The sequence below is a fragment of the Anomaloglossus baeobatrachus genome, chromosome 2 (assembly GCF_048569485.1).
Source record: "Anomaloglossus baeobatrachus isolate aAnoBae1 chromosome 2, aAnoBae1.hap1, whole genome shotgun sequence".
Classification (NCBI taxonomy): Eukaryota; Metazoa; Chordata; class Amphibia; order Anura; family Aromobatidae; genus Anomaloglossus; species Anomaloglossus baeobatrachus.
Genome location: NC_134354.1, coordinates 653,751,091 through 653,771,926, shown reverse-complemented (window position 1 = coordinate 653,771,926; position 20,836 = coordinate 653,751,091). Strand labels below are relative to the sequence as shown.

General features: G+C 49.2%; 1 protein-coding gene across 1 annotated transcript in view; it reads left to right on the top strand.

Annotated features, from left to right (window-relative positions):
* LOC142292006 (retinol dehydrogenase 7-like) overlaps window positions 1-20,836 on the top strand; it is a 47,182-nt gene that overhangs the window by 3,055 nt on the left and 23,291 nt on the right. The window contains exon 2 of the mRNA XM_075337040.1: window positions 17,014-17,352. Coding sequence (XP_075193155.1) covers window positions 17,040-17,352 — 313 coding nt within the window. The 5' untranslated portion in view covers window positions 17,014-17,039. The remainder of the gene's footprint in view (window positions 1-17,013; window positions 17,353-20,836) is intronic.

The window sequence follows — 20,836 nt, the reverse complement described above, 5'->3', positions numbered from 1 at the left end:
GGAGTCCACACCGGGCCCTTGGGATGCAGCTGTACCTTCAGATTGCTTCTGGGCCAGGGGGGCTTGCAGCTTTCCTGCCCTCCGGATTCGGCCACCAGGGAAGGATTTTATACCCTGGCAACCACAGACTCCGATGTCTGAGTCTCTTCTGTGCCTCTCTGCAAATCTTGCTTCACTGGGCCAAGCTACTCCAGCTCCAGGCCCCAGTTCCACAAGACAGCACTACTCTGCGTCTGCTTGCTCTGACTTCTCTCTACAGACTGACCACTAACTCCTCCCTCAGGCCAGACTTAGGGAATGCTCCCTGGAACTCCAGGTTCAGAGCTCCCCCTGCTGGCCTGAGGGAGAACTGCGTTGGATGTTAAACTTACTGGCCAATAGACCCCCCAATTACCTCCAGGCTCAGCATTAACCCTTTGGAGGGGCAATGCTGTTGTGGCGACCAGGTCCTGGGGCGCCACACTCCCCCTTAGTTAGACTCAGTACTCCCGGACTGAAGAAAACAAAACATAACATGTTAGAACATTTCATCCCATTATGGGAGGCACATTACTTAAACGTTACAACTTAAACAATACTATAAGAGTCCAGTGTGGCTCCCTGCCGGGTGTCCATTACACTGCTCTATGGGGGACCCGCCGCGATAAAACCCCCAACGTAGGCTCTGGGCGTGCGTCAGACATTGATGACCCCACTCCATGCACGCCGGACGGGTTTTTCTTCAGGGGTGCTGAGCACACTGGTGCTAACTATGTACAGCTAGAGTGTTGGCCACCCATAGTCCAGTGGCCCAATTGTCCATTTACTTAATCACCTAAGACAAAAAAACATTTTATACAAGACATTTCAACTAACTATATACATTCTGTTAGGTATTTTACTTTCTATGCTCTATACCTTGGAGGGGGCTGTCCCCGAGTGCTACGTTGGGACCGGCGTAGCTCTGGGGTTTGTCCCTGACTACTTGGAGTGTCTGCCCCCTCTGTGTTACTGGTAGGCCTAACCCTGACAGGTGTGCGTGATGGTTGCCTACGGGGTCTCAGATTCGCCAAGGGTACGACAGGTTCACCACTGGCAGGGGGTTGATTCTCCTGTTCTACTGCTGGTGTGTCATCTGGTGTTGGGACGGACAGTTCCTTAGGTGGATCTGGAACCTCTTCTGTCTCCGGCTCGACCAACTGCGGGAACGTCAAGACTGGTACCACTATGGCGTTATTGATTCGGGTCCAAGTTTTGGGGAATTTTCCGAGGATTGTTTGGATCATCCCTTCCTCCTTTTCTTGAATTTGCGGACTTTCTTGTGTTTCTTCTTTTTGGATTTTGCACCGCTCAGGGCACGCTTTCAGGCGGTCTCTAGAAACTGTTTGATAGGGCTTGCCTTCATCCTTGCTTATGAGGCATACCTTACTATTGTCAAAGTTGGAGGGGATAATGGTGTAGGGTTCATTCTCCCACTGATCATCTAATTTATGCGCCCTCCGCTTTTTCTTGAGGACCTGTTCTCCAGGTGCTAAGGGAGTTGCTGGGGGCCGTTTGATTGTAGTTCTGTTCTTGTCTCGTTCTTGCTTGGGACAGGCTCTTTTCTACGCATTCCTGAACTCTGCAGTACTGCTGTTGTCGCTCTGTATCCCAATCTTCTATCTCTTGAACCGCTTCAGGTGACACAGTTCCCATCTCCAAGTCTACAGGTAACTTGCCAGGTCTTGCTCGCATCAGGTAAGCAGGGCTGCAGTTGGTCGAATTTACTGGGATATGGTTATACAGGTCTACCAGATCTGGTAACTTCTCTGGCCATTGGTTTCTTTCTTCCAGCGGTAGAGTCTTGAGCATATCAATAACCACATGGTTCATCTTCTCGCACAATCCATTGGTTTGGGGGTGGTACGGTGTTGTTCTGATTTTCTTACAACCGTACATGTTACAGAACTCTTGGAACACTTCTGCCTCGAATGCAGGACCTTGATCAGTCAGTACCCTTTCAGGGTAACCGTGAGGTCGACAAAAGTATGCCTGAAACGCTCTAGCTGCTGTTCTGGCCGTCTGGTCTTTCACAGGCACTACTACCAGGAAACAAGAGTAATGGTTCACAATGGTGAGGGCGTAGACATAGCCTGACCGGCTCGGTGTCAACTTCACGTGGTCCAGGGCCACGAACTCTAGGGGCTGCTTTGTGACAATTGGCTGTAGGGGAGACCTCTGGCTGGCACCATCTTTCCGCCTCAAGTTACACGGACCACAGTCTCGGCACCACTTCTCGACTGTCTTTCTCATGTGCACCCAGTAGAACCAATCACGGAGTAGGGTCTCCAACTTCTTCCACCCGAAGTGTCCTGCTTTATCATGGTAAGCTGCTAGGACCATTGGAGCATCCCTCTGTGGGACCACTATCTGCCAGACGAGTTCATTCGTTCGCCAGTTGACATATCTCTTGCATAGCTTGCCTTGGTAGGTGAACAGTCGTCCCCTCTCCTTCCACAGCTGCTGGGCTTCTTCTGGAGCATCTGGGCCAAGATGGGTCTCAGCTTGTGCTAGCTTTTCTTTGACCAATCGCACGGCCGGGTCACCGTTCTGTGTTTCTTCCCAATTATGGTGGAGTAATGGGTTGACCGAGACCTCGTGCTGGCTCGAGCGCTTCTCTCCTACAGCATGCTCACACTGGGAAACACCTTGGTGATGGAAAGCCGGTAACTCTATCTCTTCGAATTCATCCAGGTCTTCTCCAGATTCGGGTAAGTGAGGCATTCTGGACAGCGCATCAGCATTGTTATTCTTCTTGCCAGCCCGGTACTTGATGGTAAAGTCAAAGTTAGACAACCGGGCCATCCATCGCTGCTCTAACGCACCTAGCTTGGCTGTTGCCAGATGTGTCAACGGATTGTTGTCCGTGAAGATGGTGAACTTGGCCGACGCCAGATAGTGCTTGAAGCGTTCAGTCACTGCCCAAACAATAGCGAGGAACTCCAGTTTAAAGGAACTGTAGTTTTCTGGATTCCTTTCTGTGGGACGAAGCTTCCTGCTGGCGTAAGCTATCACCTTCTCTCTGCCTCCCTGCACCTGGGACAGAACTGCTCCCAGGCCCACGTTGCTGGCGTCTGTGTACAGTACAAACGGCTGGCTGTAGTCAGGGTAGGCCAGAATTTCTTCTCCCGTGAGAGCCCCTTTCAGCCGGACAAAAGACGTTTCTATTTGGCTGTTCCATTCAAATGGAGGGCTTTGCTTCTTAGCCTTCTTTGGCTGGCCCACCAGGAGATCTTGAAGAGGCGCTGCTATCTTGGTGAAACCATCAATGAACCTTCGGTAGTAGCCCACCAGCCCAAGGAACTGCCGCACCTCCTTTACCGTGGTGGGTCTCGGCCAGTCCTTGATTACTGTGATTTTCTCTGGATCAGGTGCCACACCTTCTGCGCTGACCACATGACCCAAGTACAGTACCTTTGGCTTCAAGAGGTGACATTTGGACGGCTTTATCTTCAGGCCATACTCCGACAGGGACTCAAACACTTCTGCTAAGTGCCTCAGGTGGTCTTCATAAGTCTTGGAGTAGACTATGACGTCATCCAGGTACAACAGCATGGTTTCAAAGTTGTGATGGCCCAAGCAGCACTCCATCAACCTTTTGAATGTCCCTGGGGCGTTGCAGAGCCCGAATGGCATACAGTTGAACTCGCAGAGGGCCATTGGTGTCGTGAATGCAGTCTTCTCCTTGTCCGCCTCTGCCACGGGAACCTGCCAATACCCACTGGTGAGATCCAAGGTGGAGAAATAGTTAGCTGACTTTAAGGCTATTAGTGACTCTTCTATTCTGGGTAGTGGATAAGCATCTTTATGTGTAATGCGGTTAATTTGTCTGTAATCTACGCACATTCTCATTGTACCATCTTTTTTCTTTACGAGCACTAGTGGAGCTGCCCAGGGGCTACAACTATCTCTGATAACCCCAGCCTCCTTCATTTCCCATAACATTTCTTTGGCACGCTGATACTGTGCTGGTGGTACAGGGCGGTATCTCTCTTTAATGGGATGATGATCACCCGTGGGGATTTGATGTTTAACCCCTTTTACCTGCCCAAAATCTAGGGGGTGTTTGCTGAAGACCCGCTCGTACTCCTGTACCACCCGGTAAACCCCATGCTTTTGGTGTGAGGGGGTGGAGTCGGTGCCCACATGTAATTTTTGGCACCAGTCTTCCAGCTGCCCCTTGGAGCCATTGTCTTCCGCCTGGTCGGACGGGATCAAGGGTTCCACTGCTTTGATGGTATTGTTACTGACAGTGTACAGTTTTGCTACAGTGGCGTACCAGGGCAATTTGGCTTCCTCCTCCCCACAATTCAGGACGCGGACGGGCACTCTTCCCTTGCGGACGTCTGCTACCCCTCTGGCTATCAGGACACCAGGCCTACTTTCTGAATACACAGGTTCCACCAGGGCCTGGTAGTCTTGACCCTTGAGGCCTATTGCTAACCCGACACCATATCAACATTTCACTTTTGGGGGGAATTGCAATGGGGAGAGGGTCACTTACCCTTACACTGCTGTCACGCTTCCCGGTCCCCTGGTCCCGTCCTCCGGTTCCTGTGGCCCGCTCCCCGGTTCCCGCCGGCGTCCTCTGCTCACCACCCCGATCCCGGTCCCGTCCTCCGCGCCTGCACCCTCCTTGTGTCCTGCTCCCCGCTCCCGGCGCTCCTCTGCGTCATGGGACACACAGCCGGGCGCTCCTGCTTCCTCCTCACAGCTTCCTGGACTGGCTTCTGGCACACGGGTCTCGCGCATGCGCATTAGGGCGCGCGCGTGGTCATTGACCCTTTCTTAAAGGGCCAGCACCCAGAAACAGGATATTGCATAGACAGGTACAGGGTATATAAGGTTTCTCTTTCCTGGTGGGCGGGGCCTGTTCTACGTGTTTAGCAAGCTAGTGTTCAGGTCCCCGTATTGCTTTGCTCTGTGCTTTGCCTTGCATTAACCCTGTCCTGTCTCGTAGAGCCTATCCTGCCACGCCAGTCGCTCCGAACCAAGTCTATCCCTGGACCCTAACGGTGACTTCGGCGGATGTTCCACCACCTCTGCAGCTCTGCCAGTCTCCAGTCTCTGGCTCCGTTCGGTGACCCGTTCCATCGCTCAGCAGGTTCCGGATCCCGCCTGACCCTATCACCCGGCCTCGGACCCTGAGCCTCGTCACCCGGACTACCGTCCAGAACTCCGTGGGTTCAGCATCATCCATCTTTCCTGCTTCTCTACGGACTGTCCAGCTACCTATAGTGCTTTGGCTGCCGTGCATCAGGACCCTCTGGCGGGGTGACCAGCTTGGCTGCCTTCTCAGGGGAAATCGGTGTACGGTCCAGTGCTTCCACCACCCGGACGTAACAACTGCCAATTTCTCCTCCGGCCAGCTCTACCTGCTGCCTCCTCATCAGGGCTCTGATCTCTCTCTGTAGGGCACACTGCTGCCCGGAGCTGGCACCTTCAGACGCCTGCTGCAACAAAACTATCACTTCGGCAAGACAATTTTCCATCACATTTGTACCAATGGTTAGCAGTGGGTTAGACTCTTTGCGATCAATATCTACAATTATCATCCCCTGACATGGCAATTCTACCCGCCCCACTTTAATGGTTACTTCCTTATACCCAATTTGGGGCAAGGGCTGACCATTACTGGCCACAATTGTTAAATCATCATCTGGGCCATGGTCAATGTCTGAATCAGCCCAATATCTTTTGTACAGTTTATAAGGGATGGTTGTTACCTGTGACCCCGTATCCAGGAGGGCATTCAAAGGGATCCCATCCAGCACAATAGGAAGGACCGGGCGTCCTCCCACATACTTGCTGCGACTGGGGGTTGAGCCGGGCTTCCTTACACCTGGGGGTTGGCTCCTGGCCCCAAGCTCGGCACATTTAAAGGACAGTGTCTTGCAATATGGCCCGCCTGACTGCAGCGGCGGCAGATCGGTTGTCCCGTTGAATCATACCGGTCTGTATCTTTTCCTCGGGTCGACGGAATCCTCCTCTGTCGCATCCATGGGACGTCATCTGGGCTGGAGGCCAACTCGATTCTTGCAGGTGATGGGGTCACTTGTAGAGACTGCACGGTCTTGGCAAGGGCAGCTACAGTCTTGGTCAGCTCCTGGACCTGCTGTCTGAGCTCTGCAGCGGGATCCTTATCCAGGGACTGCGCCTCAGCCCCTGCAGCGGCTCGTGTTGCAGGCACCACCCCTGGGTACGTGATAGCAAGAGGCCGGAGGGGTACTGGGTCATTCGGTGTAGATTCTCTCAGTACCCAGATGGCCTGGTCCTTAAACTTTGCAAAGTCCAGATCAGGGTTCTGCAGGACCATGATACGCAGCTGGGTCCTGTGGGCGTCTGACAGGAGCCCCTCTATGAACTGCTCAGTTAGGAGTTTGTCTTCTTCACGTACACTCTCTGGGTCTACCTGTTTAATTGCTCTCAGGGCCTCCTGCAAGTTTAAGGCATAGTCCCTTATGCTGTCTGTGGCCCGTTGTTTGCACCCAAATAATCTCATCTTTATTTCTGCTGCGGTTTGTCAAAAGTACTCTTTAACTTGGCCAGTATCTGGGTTGCTGTCCCTTTATCTGTATCAGGCCAGGACTTCACTTCACGCTGGGCCGCGCCGGCTAGCTGCCCCATTAATATGCCCACCTTCTGGCTCTCAGTCAGCGGATACACTATGAACAAGCTGTGCAGCCTTTCTCTGAAGTCGCCCAGGGTATGTGACTCCCCGGAGTACTGCGGCAGCCATTCTGCTCCCGGGATGTACGGCAGTGTGATCGGCATTACCGGCGCTACAGCGGGGGCTGGGGCGACAGCGACTGGGATTACATCGGCCGGTGCTGCTGCGTCTTGCGCTACCACAGCCACCTGCTCTCCCTCTGTGTCGGACATCTTCCTCCCCCTTAGTGAACCTCACCAGGCTCCGTTCACTTTTAAAAATCTTTTCCGGGTAGCGCGGGGTTACCGACCCTTCGCTCTGATGGCGCGCTCCCTTCGTGCTCTTTTTCGGGCACGCCCCCCTTCTTCCTGCGCTCAGCGAGGCTAATGGCGGTGGCAGTTTTCAAACAGTAACACAGTCTTTTAGGCACAGTTTCTGCAGGCGCACAGTACCCGGTGGGGCCGGGCACGAAATCCTGTTCGTGACGCCAAAGTTGACTCGCCCACCCCAGGGCTGTGGGACACCCGGTGCCGGGCCGGACTAGTCTGGGGGTCGTCAGTGGTGGCGGGGCCCGACTCCGTTGCCCTGGTGGGTGTCAATTAAATATGGCTAGGTGAATAAAGTTTGTGTTCGTGACGCCACCTGTGGTATGCGGCTATTAAGCCGCCGCTACTTTATGAGGCCTCCGGGGTGATGGAATGGCAGCAATGGTGGTACTGCTCCCCACAGGTGGAGCGGTGCCCCGGGGCACAGTTGGTGCTCGTGAGAGTCTATTGTGTGATGTGTGAATAATACGGTGCAGGGCCGACAGGCAGTGAAAGAAACAGGCACAAACAGTAGTCTCTTTACCTTCTCCTCTTTTACTTGGCAGAAGTTTAGTCCAGGGAGACCGTCACAGATGGTAAAGATGATCAGGCCGGCCTGGAAGTGCCTGGGGGTGATCTCTTTGGCCAGTTGAGTATGAGGCCTGCTCCCTGATCTTTCCTTTTCTTCTATAGGACCCTGCACTCTGAATTTAGCAATGGCCCTCTTGCTGCTGGGACCAGTGGTTTGTCCCTTTTTCTGTGTGGTAGGCTGCGCAGGCCCTCTCTGGTGCTTCTCTGCAGGAGTCCACACCGGGCCCTTGGGATGCAGCTGTACCTTCAGATTGCTTCTGGGCCAGGGGGGCTTGCAGCTCTCCTGCCCTCCGGATTGGGCCACCAGGGAAGGATTTTATACCCTGGCAACCACAGACTCCGATGTCTGAGTCTCTTCTGTGCCTCTCTGCAAATCTTGCTTCACTGGGCCAAGCTACACCAGCTCCAGGCCCCAGTTCCACAAGACAGCACTACTCTGCGTCTGCTTGCTCTGACTTCTTTCTACAGACTGACCACTAACTCCTCCCTCAGGCCAGACTTAGGGAATTCTCCCTGGAACTCCAGGTTCAGAGCTCCCCCTGCTGGCCTGAGGGAAAACTGCGTTGGATGTTAAACTTACTGGCCAATAGACCCCCCAATTACCTCCAGGCTCAGAATTAACCCTTTGGAGGGGCAATGCTGTTGTGGCGACCAGGTCCTGGGGCGCCACATACACATACAAGTGTTGAGGAGAGCCATAAGATGAAATACTTAATTAACCTCTTGACAAGGGATTGTGGGAAATATGTCGATTTGCCTTACATAATTCAGGTTTCAGATCATATACATGACACAGATTTAAAGATGGCTGCCATTTCCTGTTCTCCACACCTTGCCTGGAATGCAAAGAATGTCTAGATGTATGAAGACCACCATATAAGGAAGGACCCCTGGTCAAGCTAGAGGACCAACCCACAGATCAGATGACACCATGGATTCCTTCACTGAAGTCAGACCCACCCATCAACAGCAACACGGATCTCCCCATTGGCTAGCCCATGAACTGTCCCACTAAATGGGCATATCTGAATTTGTGTACGCCCCTAGCCTATATCAGAAGACGCACGCTCTGTACTCAGTCTTTTTGGCTGCCATTTTTACTGTGACCAAGAAGAGATTTCATATCCGACTGTGTCTGGTGTGAATTCTTTATGCATGCACTTGGTCTATACCAATTAGGCCAGGCAGTAGGCAACTAGTGATCTCTAGTTAAGAGTTCACCCCAACACAAGCACTTGAACTCTAGTAAATAAGATGTGCTACTCCTGTATATCCAAAGTGATACATATTTTATTAACATGTATGTGTACTCATTTTTTCCTTGTTCTCATGATTTTTGGTACACTGCACGGATACTCTGTTTATTGGTATTATTATTATAGGTGGTGTCTGTCTAATTCTGTTTGTCTACAGGATTACCATGGCAGCCATCGGGTCACTGTGATTGCATTACAGTGACCTGATCGCCAGGGAGAGGTAAGCTATTCCTCCCCTTGCCTCCTGAATGCTGCAATCGCATTGACCACAGCATTCAGGGGATTAAACTGCTGGGAGCAGCACCGGCACCACTCCAGGCAGTGAGAGTCGGGTCCTGTGACCTGGCGGCAATTGCGCAGTTACAGTGCCTGAACCCCTGCAATTGCCATAACTAAAATAAAGCACAAGAAGTGTGACGACCTGGCCTATCAGGTCATCACAGGGTATTGTGCAATCTGCCCTTCTGTGCAATATCCATCTCCTCCTTGGTTAGGGGTCCCCAACCAATGGTGTTGCCAAAACCAGCTAATCAAAATCCTAGGAACACTCTGCACCACACCCACCAGACACACCAGTGGACGGCCTGAGTGGAATAGGGTCGCCCACTTGGGGGATTGGTAAGGGGAGGTCAGGAGTGTCAGAAGTAGGCCAGTGTAGAGTTGGAAGTGAAGGAGAGAGGAGGTCAGGAGCCGGGCTTCTTGGAAGTAACTAGGTAGCAGACGATGGTCTGGGCCTAGTAGGAGCTGGACCCCCAGGCGCAGGGGATCGTGACAAGGGGCACGGTATTGTCGAGGAGGACAGCCGGTGGCATTGTACCATCACCGGGCTGGGATCAGGGCACGACGGGGTACGTGGACCTTAGGTCAGGGAGTAGCTTCAGGCAACCTGAAAATTCACCTGACGAGAACGGAGCCTTCAAGACCCGCTCTCCACCCGCTCCAAAATTGGGGGTACTAGCGCAACGAGGAGGATAGGACTTTCCACTAAAACGATCCAGGAAATCCCAAGCGTGAACCCTGAGAGCAAGCTCCCACAGTTAGCCAAACTGGGGAGCAGGACCCAACTAGTTTAAAGCTATAGGGGCCAACTAAGAAGAAAACAAAGTGCCAAGGGAAAGGTCAAAGATCATCAGGCAACACCACCGGGGACGGGACCTAAACTAGCTCCCCTCGGCGGCAGCGGTGTCCAGAACTTTTGTTTACCAGGTTGTCGGTGTAAGCTTCATGAACTGAGTGAGTACACAACTGACCCTTCCACCCCTCAATGGCACCTCTCAACACCATCACCGAGTCCCGGGACATTCCCCCTACCCGTGGAGGGTCGCAACACCTGGCTGCCCCTGTCATCACCCCGGGTACTCCCCAACGGCAGCGGTGGTACTCCAACCTTACCACACACCACAGGTGGCATCACAAACTGTAAATACACAATCCCCTGTAAATACCCCCTTTATTTGAGTGGCCACACGACCCCCGGGTTTGGACGCCACTCGAGCCACCGCGGGTCTGGATCCGAGCAGCTTGGCTGCTGACGTGGGAGCAGCACAGAAGCAGGAAAGAAACACATGAAAAAAACGTGCAAACGCTAGAAAAAATACGCATTTTTTTCTGCTGCCTTTTTACTGCCAAAACATGCTTTTCTATGTGCAGAAAAGAAGCACATAAATAAAAGCAACATGGGCACATAGCCTAAGGGGTACTTTGCACGCTGCGACATCGCAAGCCGATGTTGCGATGTCGAGCGCGATTGTCCTTGCCCCCGTCGCAGCAGCGATATGTTGTGATTGCTGGCGTAGCGAACATTATCGCTACGCCAGCTTCACATGCACTCACCTGCCCTGCGATGTCGCTCTGGCCGGCGAACCGCCTCCTTCCTAAGGGGGCGGGTCGTGCGGCGTCACAGCGATGTCACACGGCAGGCGGCCAATAGCAGCGGAGGGGAGGAGATGAGCAGGATGTAAACATCCCGCCCACCTCCTTCCTTCCGCATTGCAGCCGGGACGCAGGGAAATGTTCCTCGCTCCTGCGGCTTCATACACAGCGATGTGTGCTGCCGCAGGAACGAGAAACAACATCGTACCTGTCGCTGCACTGGCATTATGGAAATGTCGGACCCTACACCCATGATACGATAACGACGCTTTTGCACTCGTTAATCGTATCAAAAAGGATTTGCACACTACGATATCGACTGCGACGCCGGATATGCGTCACTTTCGATTTGACCCCACCGACATCGCACCTGCGATGTCGTAGTGTGCAAAGTACCCCTAAAAGTGATTAAAGGGAACCTGTCATCAGAAATTTAGCTATAAAGCTAAAAGTTCCCCCCTCTGCAGCTCCTGGGCTGCATTCTAGGAAGCTTCCTATAGATTTTGTGTCACCTTTTATCCCAAAATAAACACTTTATAAACTGGTACCTTTTCGTATGTAAATTTCTTAATTTTCCATGTGGGCGGGCTGTCTGATGTACGTTGCTGTTCCTCCATCATATTGACGCCGCCCCCGAACGCTGAATTTGAAAGTTCAGGACACCGCCCCTGGGTGCCCGTGGTCCCGCGCATGCGCTGCTCCACTGTAGCGGTGCCGTGCACTGTGTGCACGTGCGACCGCTGTGACGCTTTGCGCGGGCACGAGGTTATGGGCGGCACTGTTAGTGTCATCAGTAAGTGCCGCCCATAACCTCGTGACCTCGTGCTGAGCATGATGGGAAGGAGGGGACGTCCGGGCATCATTCCTCCAGCGCTTGCGCATAACGCTGGAGGAATAGGGGAAAGTGCGGTCACGAGGTTATGGGCGGCACTTACTGATGACACTAACAGCGCCGCCCATAACCTCGTGCCCGCGCAAAGCGTCACAGCGGTCGCACGTGCACACAGTGCACGGCACCGCTACAGTGGAACAGCGCATGCGCTGGACCACGGGCACCCAGGGGCGGTGTCCTGAACTTTCAAATTCAGCGTTCGGGGGCGGCGTCAATATGATGGAGGAACAGCAACGCACATCAGGCAGCCCGCCCACATGGAAAATTAAGAAATTTACATACGAAAAGGTACCAGTTTATAAAGTGTTTATTTTGGGATAAAAGGTGACACAAAATCTATAGGAAGCTTCCTAGAATGCAGCCCAGGAGCTGCAGAGGGGGGAACTTTTAGCTTTATAGCTAAATTTCTGATGACAGGTTCCCTTTAACAACATGCACTGACATCCATAAAAGGATTTTCTTCAGCCTAAATATTTCAATACTTTGTTACTTTACAGAGAAAAAGGACTGATGACATTACAGAAACATATCCATAATAAAAGTTAAAAAAAAACCAAAACTGTGACTTTTCATCTTTTTTTCTAAGAAAATATAAAATTGCTGTAATTATATATGGGACACAGAAACACTAAGGCTAAGTTCACATCAGCATATTAGAAAAAAATCATTCAAAGCCAACATACAATGTGTTTCTGAGTCCAACATATTGCATACATATACAACAAATGTTCACTCCTTAAGGACAAGCTGTTTTTCATTTTATGTTTACATTTGTTCCTCTCGTTATTCAAAGAGCCATAACATTTTTATTTTTCCCTTCGATAAAGTCATGTGAGGGCTTGTTTTTTAACGGGATGAATTGTACTTTTGAATGACTCCATCAATTTTATCATATGATGTAATTGTAAGCAGGAAGAAAGTTCTAACTGAGGAAAAATAGCGAAAAAAGTGACATTCTGCAATTGCTTAATTTCACCATAGAACTGACCTTGTACTATTATTCTTCAGGTCAGTACAAATACCGTAAGTAGATGCCAAACATGCATACTTTTTGTTTTCTGGTGAAAAAAATTCAAACATTTTGGGGAAAAAAATCTTGCTTGTGTTGCAACTTTCTGAGAGAATTTTTGGATTATGGAACTGCGTGATGGCTTGTTTTTTTGTGCCCGAGCAGATATTTTATTGTTATGAATTGGGATATATACAATGTTTTGATCACTTGTTATTACATTTTTTTCTGTGGTTGCGGCAGCCGAAAAACTAGAATTCTAGCATTTTGATTTTTTTCTCTATTGTTATGCTGTTTATTCAGACTGATTTTAATATAATATATTAGTATAATTAATATAATATATAATTATATAATATTATAGTATAGTCAGACTAATTTTATTTTAGATTTTGGTAGATTGGACTTTTTTGCAATTTTTAATGTAGTAAAAGGAGGTTGATTTGAACTTTTACTTTACTTTTTTTTCAGATCTATTTCTACTTTGTACTGACTTTAATAGTCCCCTATTAGGGACTTCAATAGTCTAATCACTTGTTCCGTATACAGCAATGCCACAGCATTGCTGTATATAGAAGAAATCACAGTTTCCTATGAACTTCGGCCACGGTAGTGATGGACGAACCCGCATATATCAGGAATCGATGGGTCCATCCCGACATTAAAAAAAAACAGCTCACGAGCGGAATTAATTGGCCGGACACTGATCCCCATATAAGTCTAGCGGACCTATACATTGTGCTGTAAAATAATGGTAAAAAGGGCTAGGGGGATTAGAGCAGGAGAGGTATATTTATAAAATCTCCCGTGCCGCTGTAACACTACTTGCAGGGCCACTCATTATCCCCTAAGCATATGGACCACTTCCTCCGCAGTGCGTTTTTTGCCAATAGATGCAGATCTGTATCTCTTGCAAAAAAAATCACATTAATCCTACATTAAAACCAAATCATGTTTTGATGTGTTTTTTTTTGCCATAAGATGCAGATGTGGTGCAGGAATATGGTGTAAAAATTTCAGCACCAAATCTGCATCTCTTGGCAAAAAAACCCACAGTTTTCTGCAAGAAGATGCAGGTCTGTGAACTCAGTTCACCTGAGATGAGGTCACTAAGTTCAATGAGCTCACCTGAGGTCAGTTTACCTGCAGTCACAGGTGGGATGCCATGGGAACCTCCAGCGGTGACCACAGATAAACTGAGTGACATCACCGCTCACAGCTGAGGCTAAGTCAGTCTCTGCCTGAAGCCAAGGCATGCAGACATGTTCTGTGCCCGAGCACTGTGACTTCAGTAACTAGCAGAGCTGGAATCATCATGGCAACTTGTGTAGATTGTCAGAAATGGGTGTTTTGGGTTAATAAATTTGAGAAAGAGGTTTTTTGCATTTTATTTCAAATAAACACAAACACCAAAATAATCATTTATTTCTTTTCACTTACAGATTAGTAATGGACGCCTCCCATTACTAATCTAGGGCTTAGTTTAGTTGTGACCTGTCAGTAAACCCTTATTACCCTGAATGTCAGCACACCAGGGCAATCAGGATGAACCGAGTAAACTACCGAGATTGTTGCCTTTAAAGGATACGACAATTCTGGGCACCTGCAGGCTGCTGTTTTTAGGCTGGGGGGCCAATAACCATGGACCTTCCTCGCCTGAGAATAGCAGCCCTCAACTGTCAGCTTTATCATGGCTAGGTATCAAAATTGGGTGGGGGGACCAAAGTCCATTTAAAAATAAAATTATATATATATATATATATATATATATATATACACACCAATTTTTTTATTTATTTATTTTTACACTACTATAGAGACACAAATAGAGTGTGTGATTGCAAGCAATCACACACGCTGTCACACAGGGTGGGGGTGTGGCCTGACTGCAACCAGAGACACTGGGACTGCCGGTGGGTGAGGGAAGCAGTGAATATGTATGTATGTATGTATGTATGTATGTATGTATGTATGAATCTGCGTTTGGGAGTTGGCGCACAGATACTACCATATGGATTCCATATTTTACAGTCTGGGTTCGCCCATCACTATTCATAACCCATAAACTTTTCAACATTTTTTCATGTTATACCCACAGACTTATATATATTTTATTTTACATGATAAACCAACACAAAGTAGTAAGTATTTCTGAATTGTAAAGGAAATGATACATGATTTTCCAAATATTTTAAATATATAAATCTGAAAATATGACGTGCATTTCTATTCGTCCCCCTGTAGTCTGATACCTGTAAACAAAATCCTGAGTGACTGCCTCCAGAAGTTGCCTAATTAGTAAATTGAGTGACTCTTGTGAATTTATTCTCAGTTCTAACTAAAGCAATTCTGTGAAGGATCCAGAGGTTTGTTTTAGAACATTAGGAATCAAACAGCATCATTAAAAACCAAGGAACACACAAGATAGGTCAAGGACAAAGTTGTGTAACATTAAAATAGCTCAAGCTGTGAAGTGTCATGGAGCACTGTTCAATCCATCATTAAAAATTGAAAGACTATGGCACAACTGCAAACCTACTTATACATGACCATTCACCTAAACTGACATCCCAGGCAGCCAAGAGGTCCATTGTGACTCTGGAATAGCTGCAGAGATCCACAGGTCAGGTGGGGGAATCTGGCACAGGGCAAATTTTAGTCGTATACTTCACATATCTGGCTTTTATGGAAGAGTGTCAAGAAGAAAGACATTTTTGAAAGCAAGTCATAAGAATACCCATTTGCAGTTTGTAAGCAGTTATGTAGGGGGCACAGCTAGCATGTGGTAGAAGGTACTCAGGTTAGGTGAAAACAAAGTAAATTTTTTTGGGCTAAATGCTATTTGTGGTGGAAAACTAACACTGCACATCACTCTATAAACAGCATCCCCACCATCAAACATGGTGGTGGCAGCATCATACTGTGGGGATGCTTTTCTTCGGCAGGGATAGGGAAACTGGTCAGAGTTGATAGGAAGATGGATGGAGCTAAATACAGGGCAATCCTGGAAAAAAAAGATAATTATGGGCTGCAAAAGACTTGAGACTGGAGCGTAGGTTCACCTTCCAGCAGGACAATGACCCTGAATGTCCTGACAAAGGATATTCATGACTTTAAATGGCACATTTACAGTCCAGACCTAAATCCCATTGAGAATCTGTGGCAAGACTTGAACATTGCTGATCACAGTTGTTCTCCATTCAATCTCACTGAGCTACAACTAGATTGCAGAGAAGAATGGTTAAAAATGTCAGCTTCTAGATGTGCAAAGCTAGTAGGGACATCCCCAAAAAGACTTACAGCAGTAGTTGCAGTGAGAGGTGATCCTACAAAATATTGACACAAGGGCACGTAATACAAATGCACATCACAATTTTCAGATTTATATTTTTAAAATATTAGGAAACCATGTATCATTTCCTTTACACTTCACAAATACTTGTTACTTCGTGTTGGTAAATCACATAAAATCCTGATAAAATAAATTTAAGTTTGTGGGTGTAACATGAAAAAATGTGTAACTTTCACATGGAATGTCTACTTTTTTAATGCTTATTAAGTGTAACATTACGAGAAGTTACAAGTAGCAATAATTTTTCGATCCAGAGTAAAGGGTGCTTTACATGCTGCGACATCGCTAACGATATATCATCGGGATCACGTCGTTAGTGACGCACATCCGGTACCGTTAGCGACATCGCAGCGTGTGACACCAATGAGCGACGGTCAACGAGTGCAAAAACATGAAAAATCGTTGCTCGTTGACACGTCGTTCATTTCCTTAATATCGTTGCTGTTGCAGGTACGATGTTGTTCATTGTTCCTGCGGCAGCACACATCGCTATGTGTGACACCGCAGGAACGACGAACATCTCCTTACCTGCGTCCACCGGCAATGAGGAAGGAAGGAGGTGGGCGGCATGTTACGGCCGCTCATCTCCGCCCCCTCTGCTATTGGACAGCTGCCTTGTAACGTCGCTGTGACGCCGCACAAACCGTCCCCTTAGAAAGGAGGTGGATCGCCGGCCAGAGTAACATCGCAGGGAAGGTAAGTCTGTGTGACGGGTGTTAGCGATGTTGTGCGCCATGGGCAGTGATTTGCCCGTGACGCACAACCGACGGGGGCGGGTACGCTCGCTAGTGATATCGGTACCGATATAGCAATGTGTAAAGTATCCTTAAGTTAGTTATGGTAGTTTTTGTCAGATTTAGCCAGTCAGCAACTACCCCAGTTATATGACGTGTGCCTTCAGAATCCATCCACCACATACATTTTAACATTCTGTTAGTATGTCCTCATTTTTAGCACTCTAGAATGCATGTTTGGCATTATTGCTAAAAAGTAAGATGAAAATGTCTCAAAGTCAACTAGAGACTTGCTGTACTTTCTTCAGAATTAATTGATATTTCTGTTTGAATAGAACAGTGATTCCGTTCCACTACAACCATGTGGTTCCTCGCTTTAGCATTGTTGGGTTTGGGCCTCTTGTACAGATGGTACAGACAGAGTCAGATATTGGAGAACCTCTCAGATAAATATGTCTTCATTACCGGATGTGACACTGGATTTGGAAACCTGCTGGCCAAGCAACTTGATAAACGTGGGATGAAGGTTCTGGCGGCTTGTCTAACAAAGACGGCAGCTGAGAACTTGAAGAAAGAGACATCCAGTAGACTGCAAACCATAATTCTTGATGTCACTGATAGTGAAAATGTGAGATCTGCTTCTAAGTGGGTCGCAACTATAGTTAAAGATAAAGGTAAGAATTATTTTTAGTTGTCCTATGTTTGAACTAATATGTCAGAATTTCTTAAGCCTGATTTACACATACAATCATATTTGGGATTTGTGGGATACGAATGTTGAATACACTGTGTCACGCCATCATGTGCAAATGTGTCACGGCATTACCAGCTTCCCAAAAATGTTTGTTCTTTAAATGTTTCTAAATGTATGTGTTAATATTATTGTGCCTGCGCTCCCCCTACAAATATAGATATTTATGTATATAGAGTATATTGCCATAGGGCCTTCTCTTTTATGAACATTACCATGCGTTACATATAATGAATTTTGGGGTGGGTTGAACATTAAGGACTATATTATGAACTGTGTAGTGGGAAGGACACTGAAGACCAAATAAAGAATTGTGGGGTAGGAAGGACTCTGAGGACCACATAATGAATTGTGGGATGGGGAGTACGGTATCAGGTCCATATTATGAATTGTGGGATGGGGAGGACACTGAGGACTATATAATACATTATGGGATGGGGAGGACTTCCCCACATATGTAAAATTACCCCCTTCCCCACATACATAACATCACCCCCTTCTCCACATATGTAACATTACCCATTTCTCCATTCAGCCCCACATAAGTAACCATAACCTTTCCCCATTCAGCCACACCAGCATGGAAGTCCCCGCGTAGAACCTAATCCCTTTCCCTACGCAGCCTCATGCATGTAACATCACCCTTTTCACCTCGCAGGCCCACAGTACGCAACATCACCCCCTTCTCCATGCAGCCCCTCAGCTTGCAGCCCCACACATGTATACCTAACCATAACCCTTCCCCACTCAGCCCCCCAGCATGCAGCCGCACTGCAAGTAGTCTCCCAGCACGCAGCCCCCAAGCACGCATCCCCTTACAGTTGTAACATCCCCCCTCCTTTTCCAAGAGAGTAACATCACCCCCTTTCCTGCACAGCATTCCATACAAGATCACCACTTTCCCCATCCAGCCCCATCTATGTAAAATCACTCTTTCCCTGTACAATTCCCATATATGTGTACCGCCACGCGGTCTCGGCTGCGGCTGCCGAGCCGCTCGGATCCGTGCTCGTGTACTGCGGGCGGTGGCTCGAGCCTCTCACGGACCCGGGGGTCACGTCGCTCTGAAAGGGGGGTAGTGGCAGTGCACGCAGGGGTTTGGTGGAATAGGTAAAGTTTGTGACGCCACCCACGGGTTGTGGTGATTGTATGGTGGACACCACCGCTGCCGTTGACTAGGCCTCCCGGGGACGGTGTTATGCAGCTCGGTGTTAACCCCTGTGTGGGCAGGGGCGATGGTCCCGGGGGCCCGAGGGAAGGGTGCTGAGGCGAGGGAGCGTGGGCGTACTGGACGCAGGTGCGGTGCGCGGCCCGAAGGCGCTGGTGTACTCACTCTGATACACAAGATACCGGAGTCTCTGGTAAACCAAACGGCAGAATGGACGTGGCCCACAGCCGGCTGCAGTGTTCTCCCTGGACGGGTTGGTGATGGCTGTCGTTTCCCTGCACCTGTGTTATGTAGATGTTGACTCCTGTGCCTGGACACTAGTAGTCCGCTCCCCGGCGTGTAAGTGTCGGAGGAGCCCGTTTGCCCGCAGATGCTGGCCCCTTGGATCTCTTGCCTTTGGCGGTGGCACTTATCCTGGATGGTTGGGCTGTTGCTTTCAATCGGGACTTGGGTGGGAATGAACCCCTGAGGTCCAGACCGCAATCAGTGAATTTGAGTATCAGGGCGGTTTCTAGCCTAGTCGGGGTCTGAGTACTCTGCCTGGTGCTTGGCTCCCAATCGGCTCCCTGGTTCGGTACCGGCGGGCCACCACCCGACCCTGTTCCTACGGTTCCACCGACCATGCTGCCAACTCCTGCAGACGGCCATCACCGTCTGCCGACCTTGCTGGAGGTGCCTGGGCTCCGACCCAGACACCTAGCAGTTCCACTGGCGGGCCTGGTCTCAGGTCCGCCTGTGCGTGTCTTTCCTCCTCTGCCTTTCCTCTCTCCTCCTTCCACTCAACTCCACTCAACTCCACTGTACTGTACTCCACTGAACTGTACTGTACTGAACTGAACTGTTGTGTTTTCCTGCCTCTAGGCCTGTGAACTCCTCGGTGGGTGGGGCCAACCGCCTGGCTCCGCCCCACCTGGTGTGGACATCAGACCCTGGAGGGTGGCAACAAGGGTTTTTGTGTGACTGATGTCACCTATCCAGGAGAGGGGTGTGTGTGATGTTGTGTCTGTGACTCCCTGGCTAGTCCGGGGTGTCACATATGCAGTACCTTCCCTGGGCAATTCCCCAATTTGCAGCACCTTTCCTATGCAATTCCCCAATATGCAGCAGCTTCCCTATGCAATTCTCCTATATGCAGCAGCTTCCCCGTGCAATTCTCCAATATGCAGCAGCTTCCCTATGCAATTCCCCAATATGCAGCAGCTTCCCTATGCAATTCTCCTATATGCAGCACCTTCCCCGTGCAATTCTCCAATATGCAGCACCTTCCCTATGCAATTACCCACTAAGCATTTTCCCTGTGAAATTCCCCAATATACAGCACCATCCCTGTACAATCCTCCAATATGCAGTACCTTCCCTGTACAATTCCCCAATATACAGCACCTTCCCTATACAATTCCCCAATATGCAGCACCTTCCCTGTACAACCACCTTTCCTATACAATTTCCCAATATTCAGCACCTTCCCTGTGCAATTCCAATTCCCTGTACAATTCCCCAATATGCAGCACCTTCCCTGTACAATTCCCCAATATTCACGACCTTTCCTATGCAATTTCCTAATATTCAGCACCTTCCCTGTGCAATTCCCCAATATGCAGCACCTTCCCTGTACAATCCCCCAATATGCAGCACATTCCCAGGGCAATTCCCCAATATGCAGCACCTTCCCTGTACAATCCCCAATATGCAGCACCTTCCCTGTAAAATCCCCCAATATGCAGCACCTTCCCTGGGCAATTCCCCAATATGCAGTCCTCATGTAGGAACATCCAGTTATCCTGTGCACCCCCCAAGAAACAAACACTGTTTCCCATTACTCCCCCTTAGCCCCTCACTTCTTGGTGCAGCCCCTCAATCCTCTATGTGACCTCACCACAGCTTCTCATCATTTCCAACAACAGCTAGAGCACAACGCTGAGCACTGATCTGATAGTAATGGCAAAATCCCAGTGGACAGAGGGACCTCTGCTGATGTCATGCCTATGTGACCAGAAGGGGCAGGGCCTCCATCAGCATAGCTGATACCAGTAAGAAACATTATTTTCTAAGTCCACGTGGTCATGGAGGTGTGTAGAATAGAAGCGGGGGTCTGGGGGTAAGACCCCCATATAGGAGGTGTGCAGGGGGAGGCAAAGCCCCCCTTGCATCATTATAGTGGAAGAGAGGAAACAGCACCATGCCCATCAACCAAGCCAGCCACGCCCACCAATCAAGCCAGTTATGCCCACTAACCAAG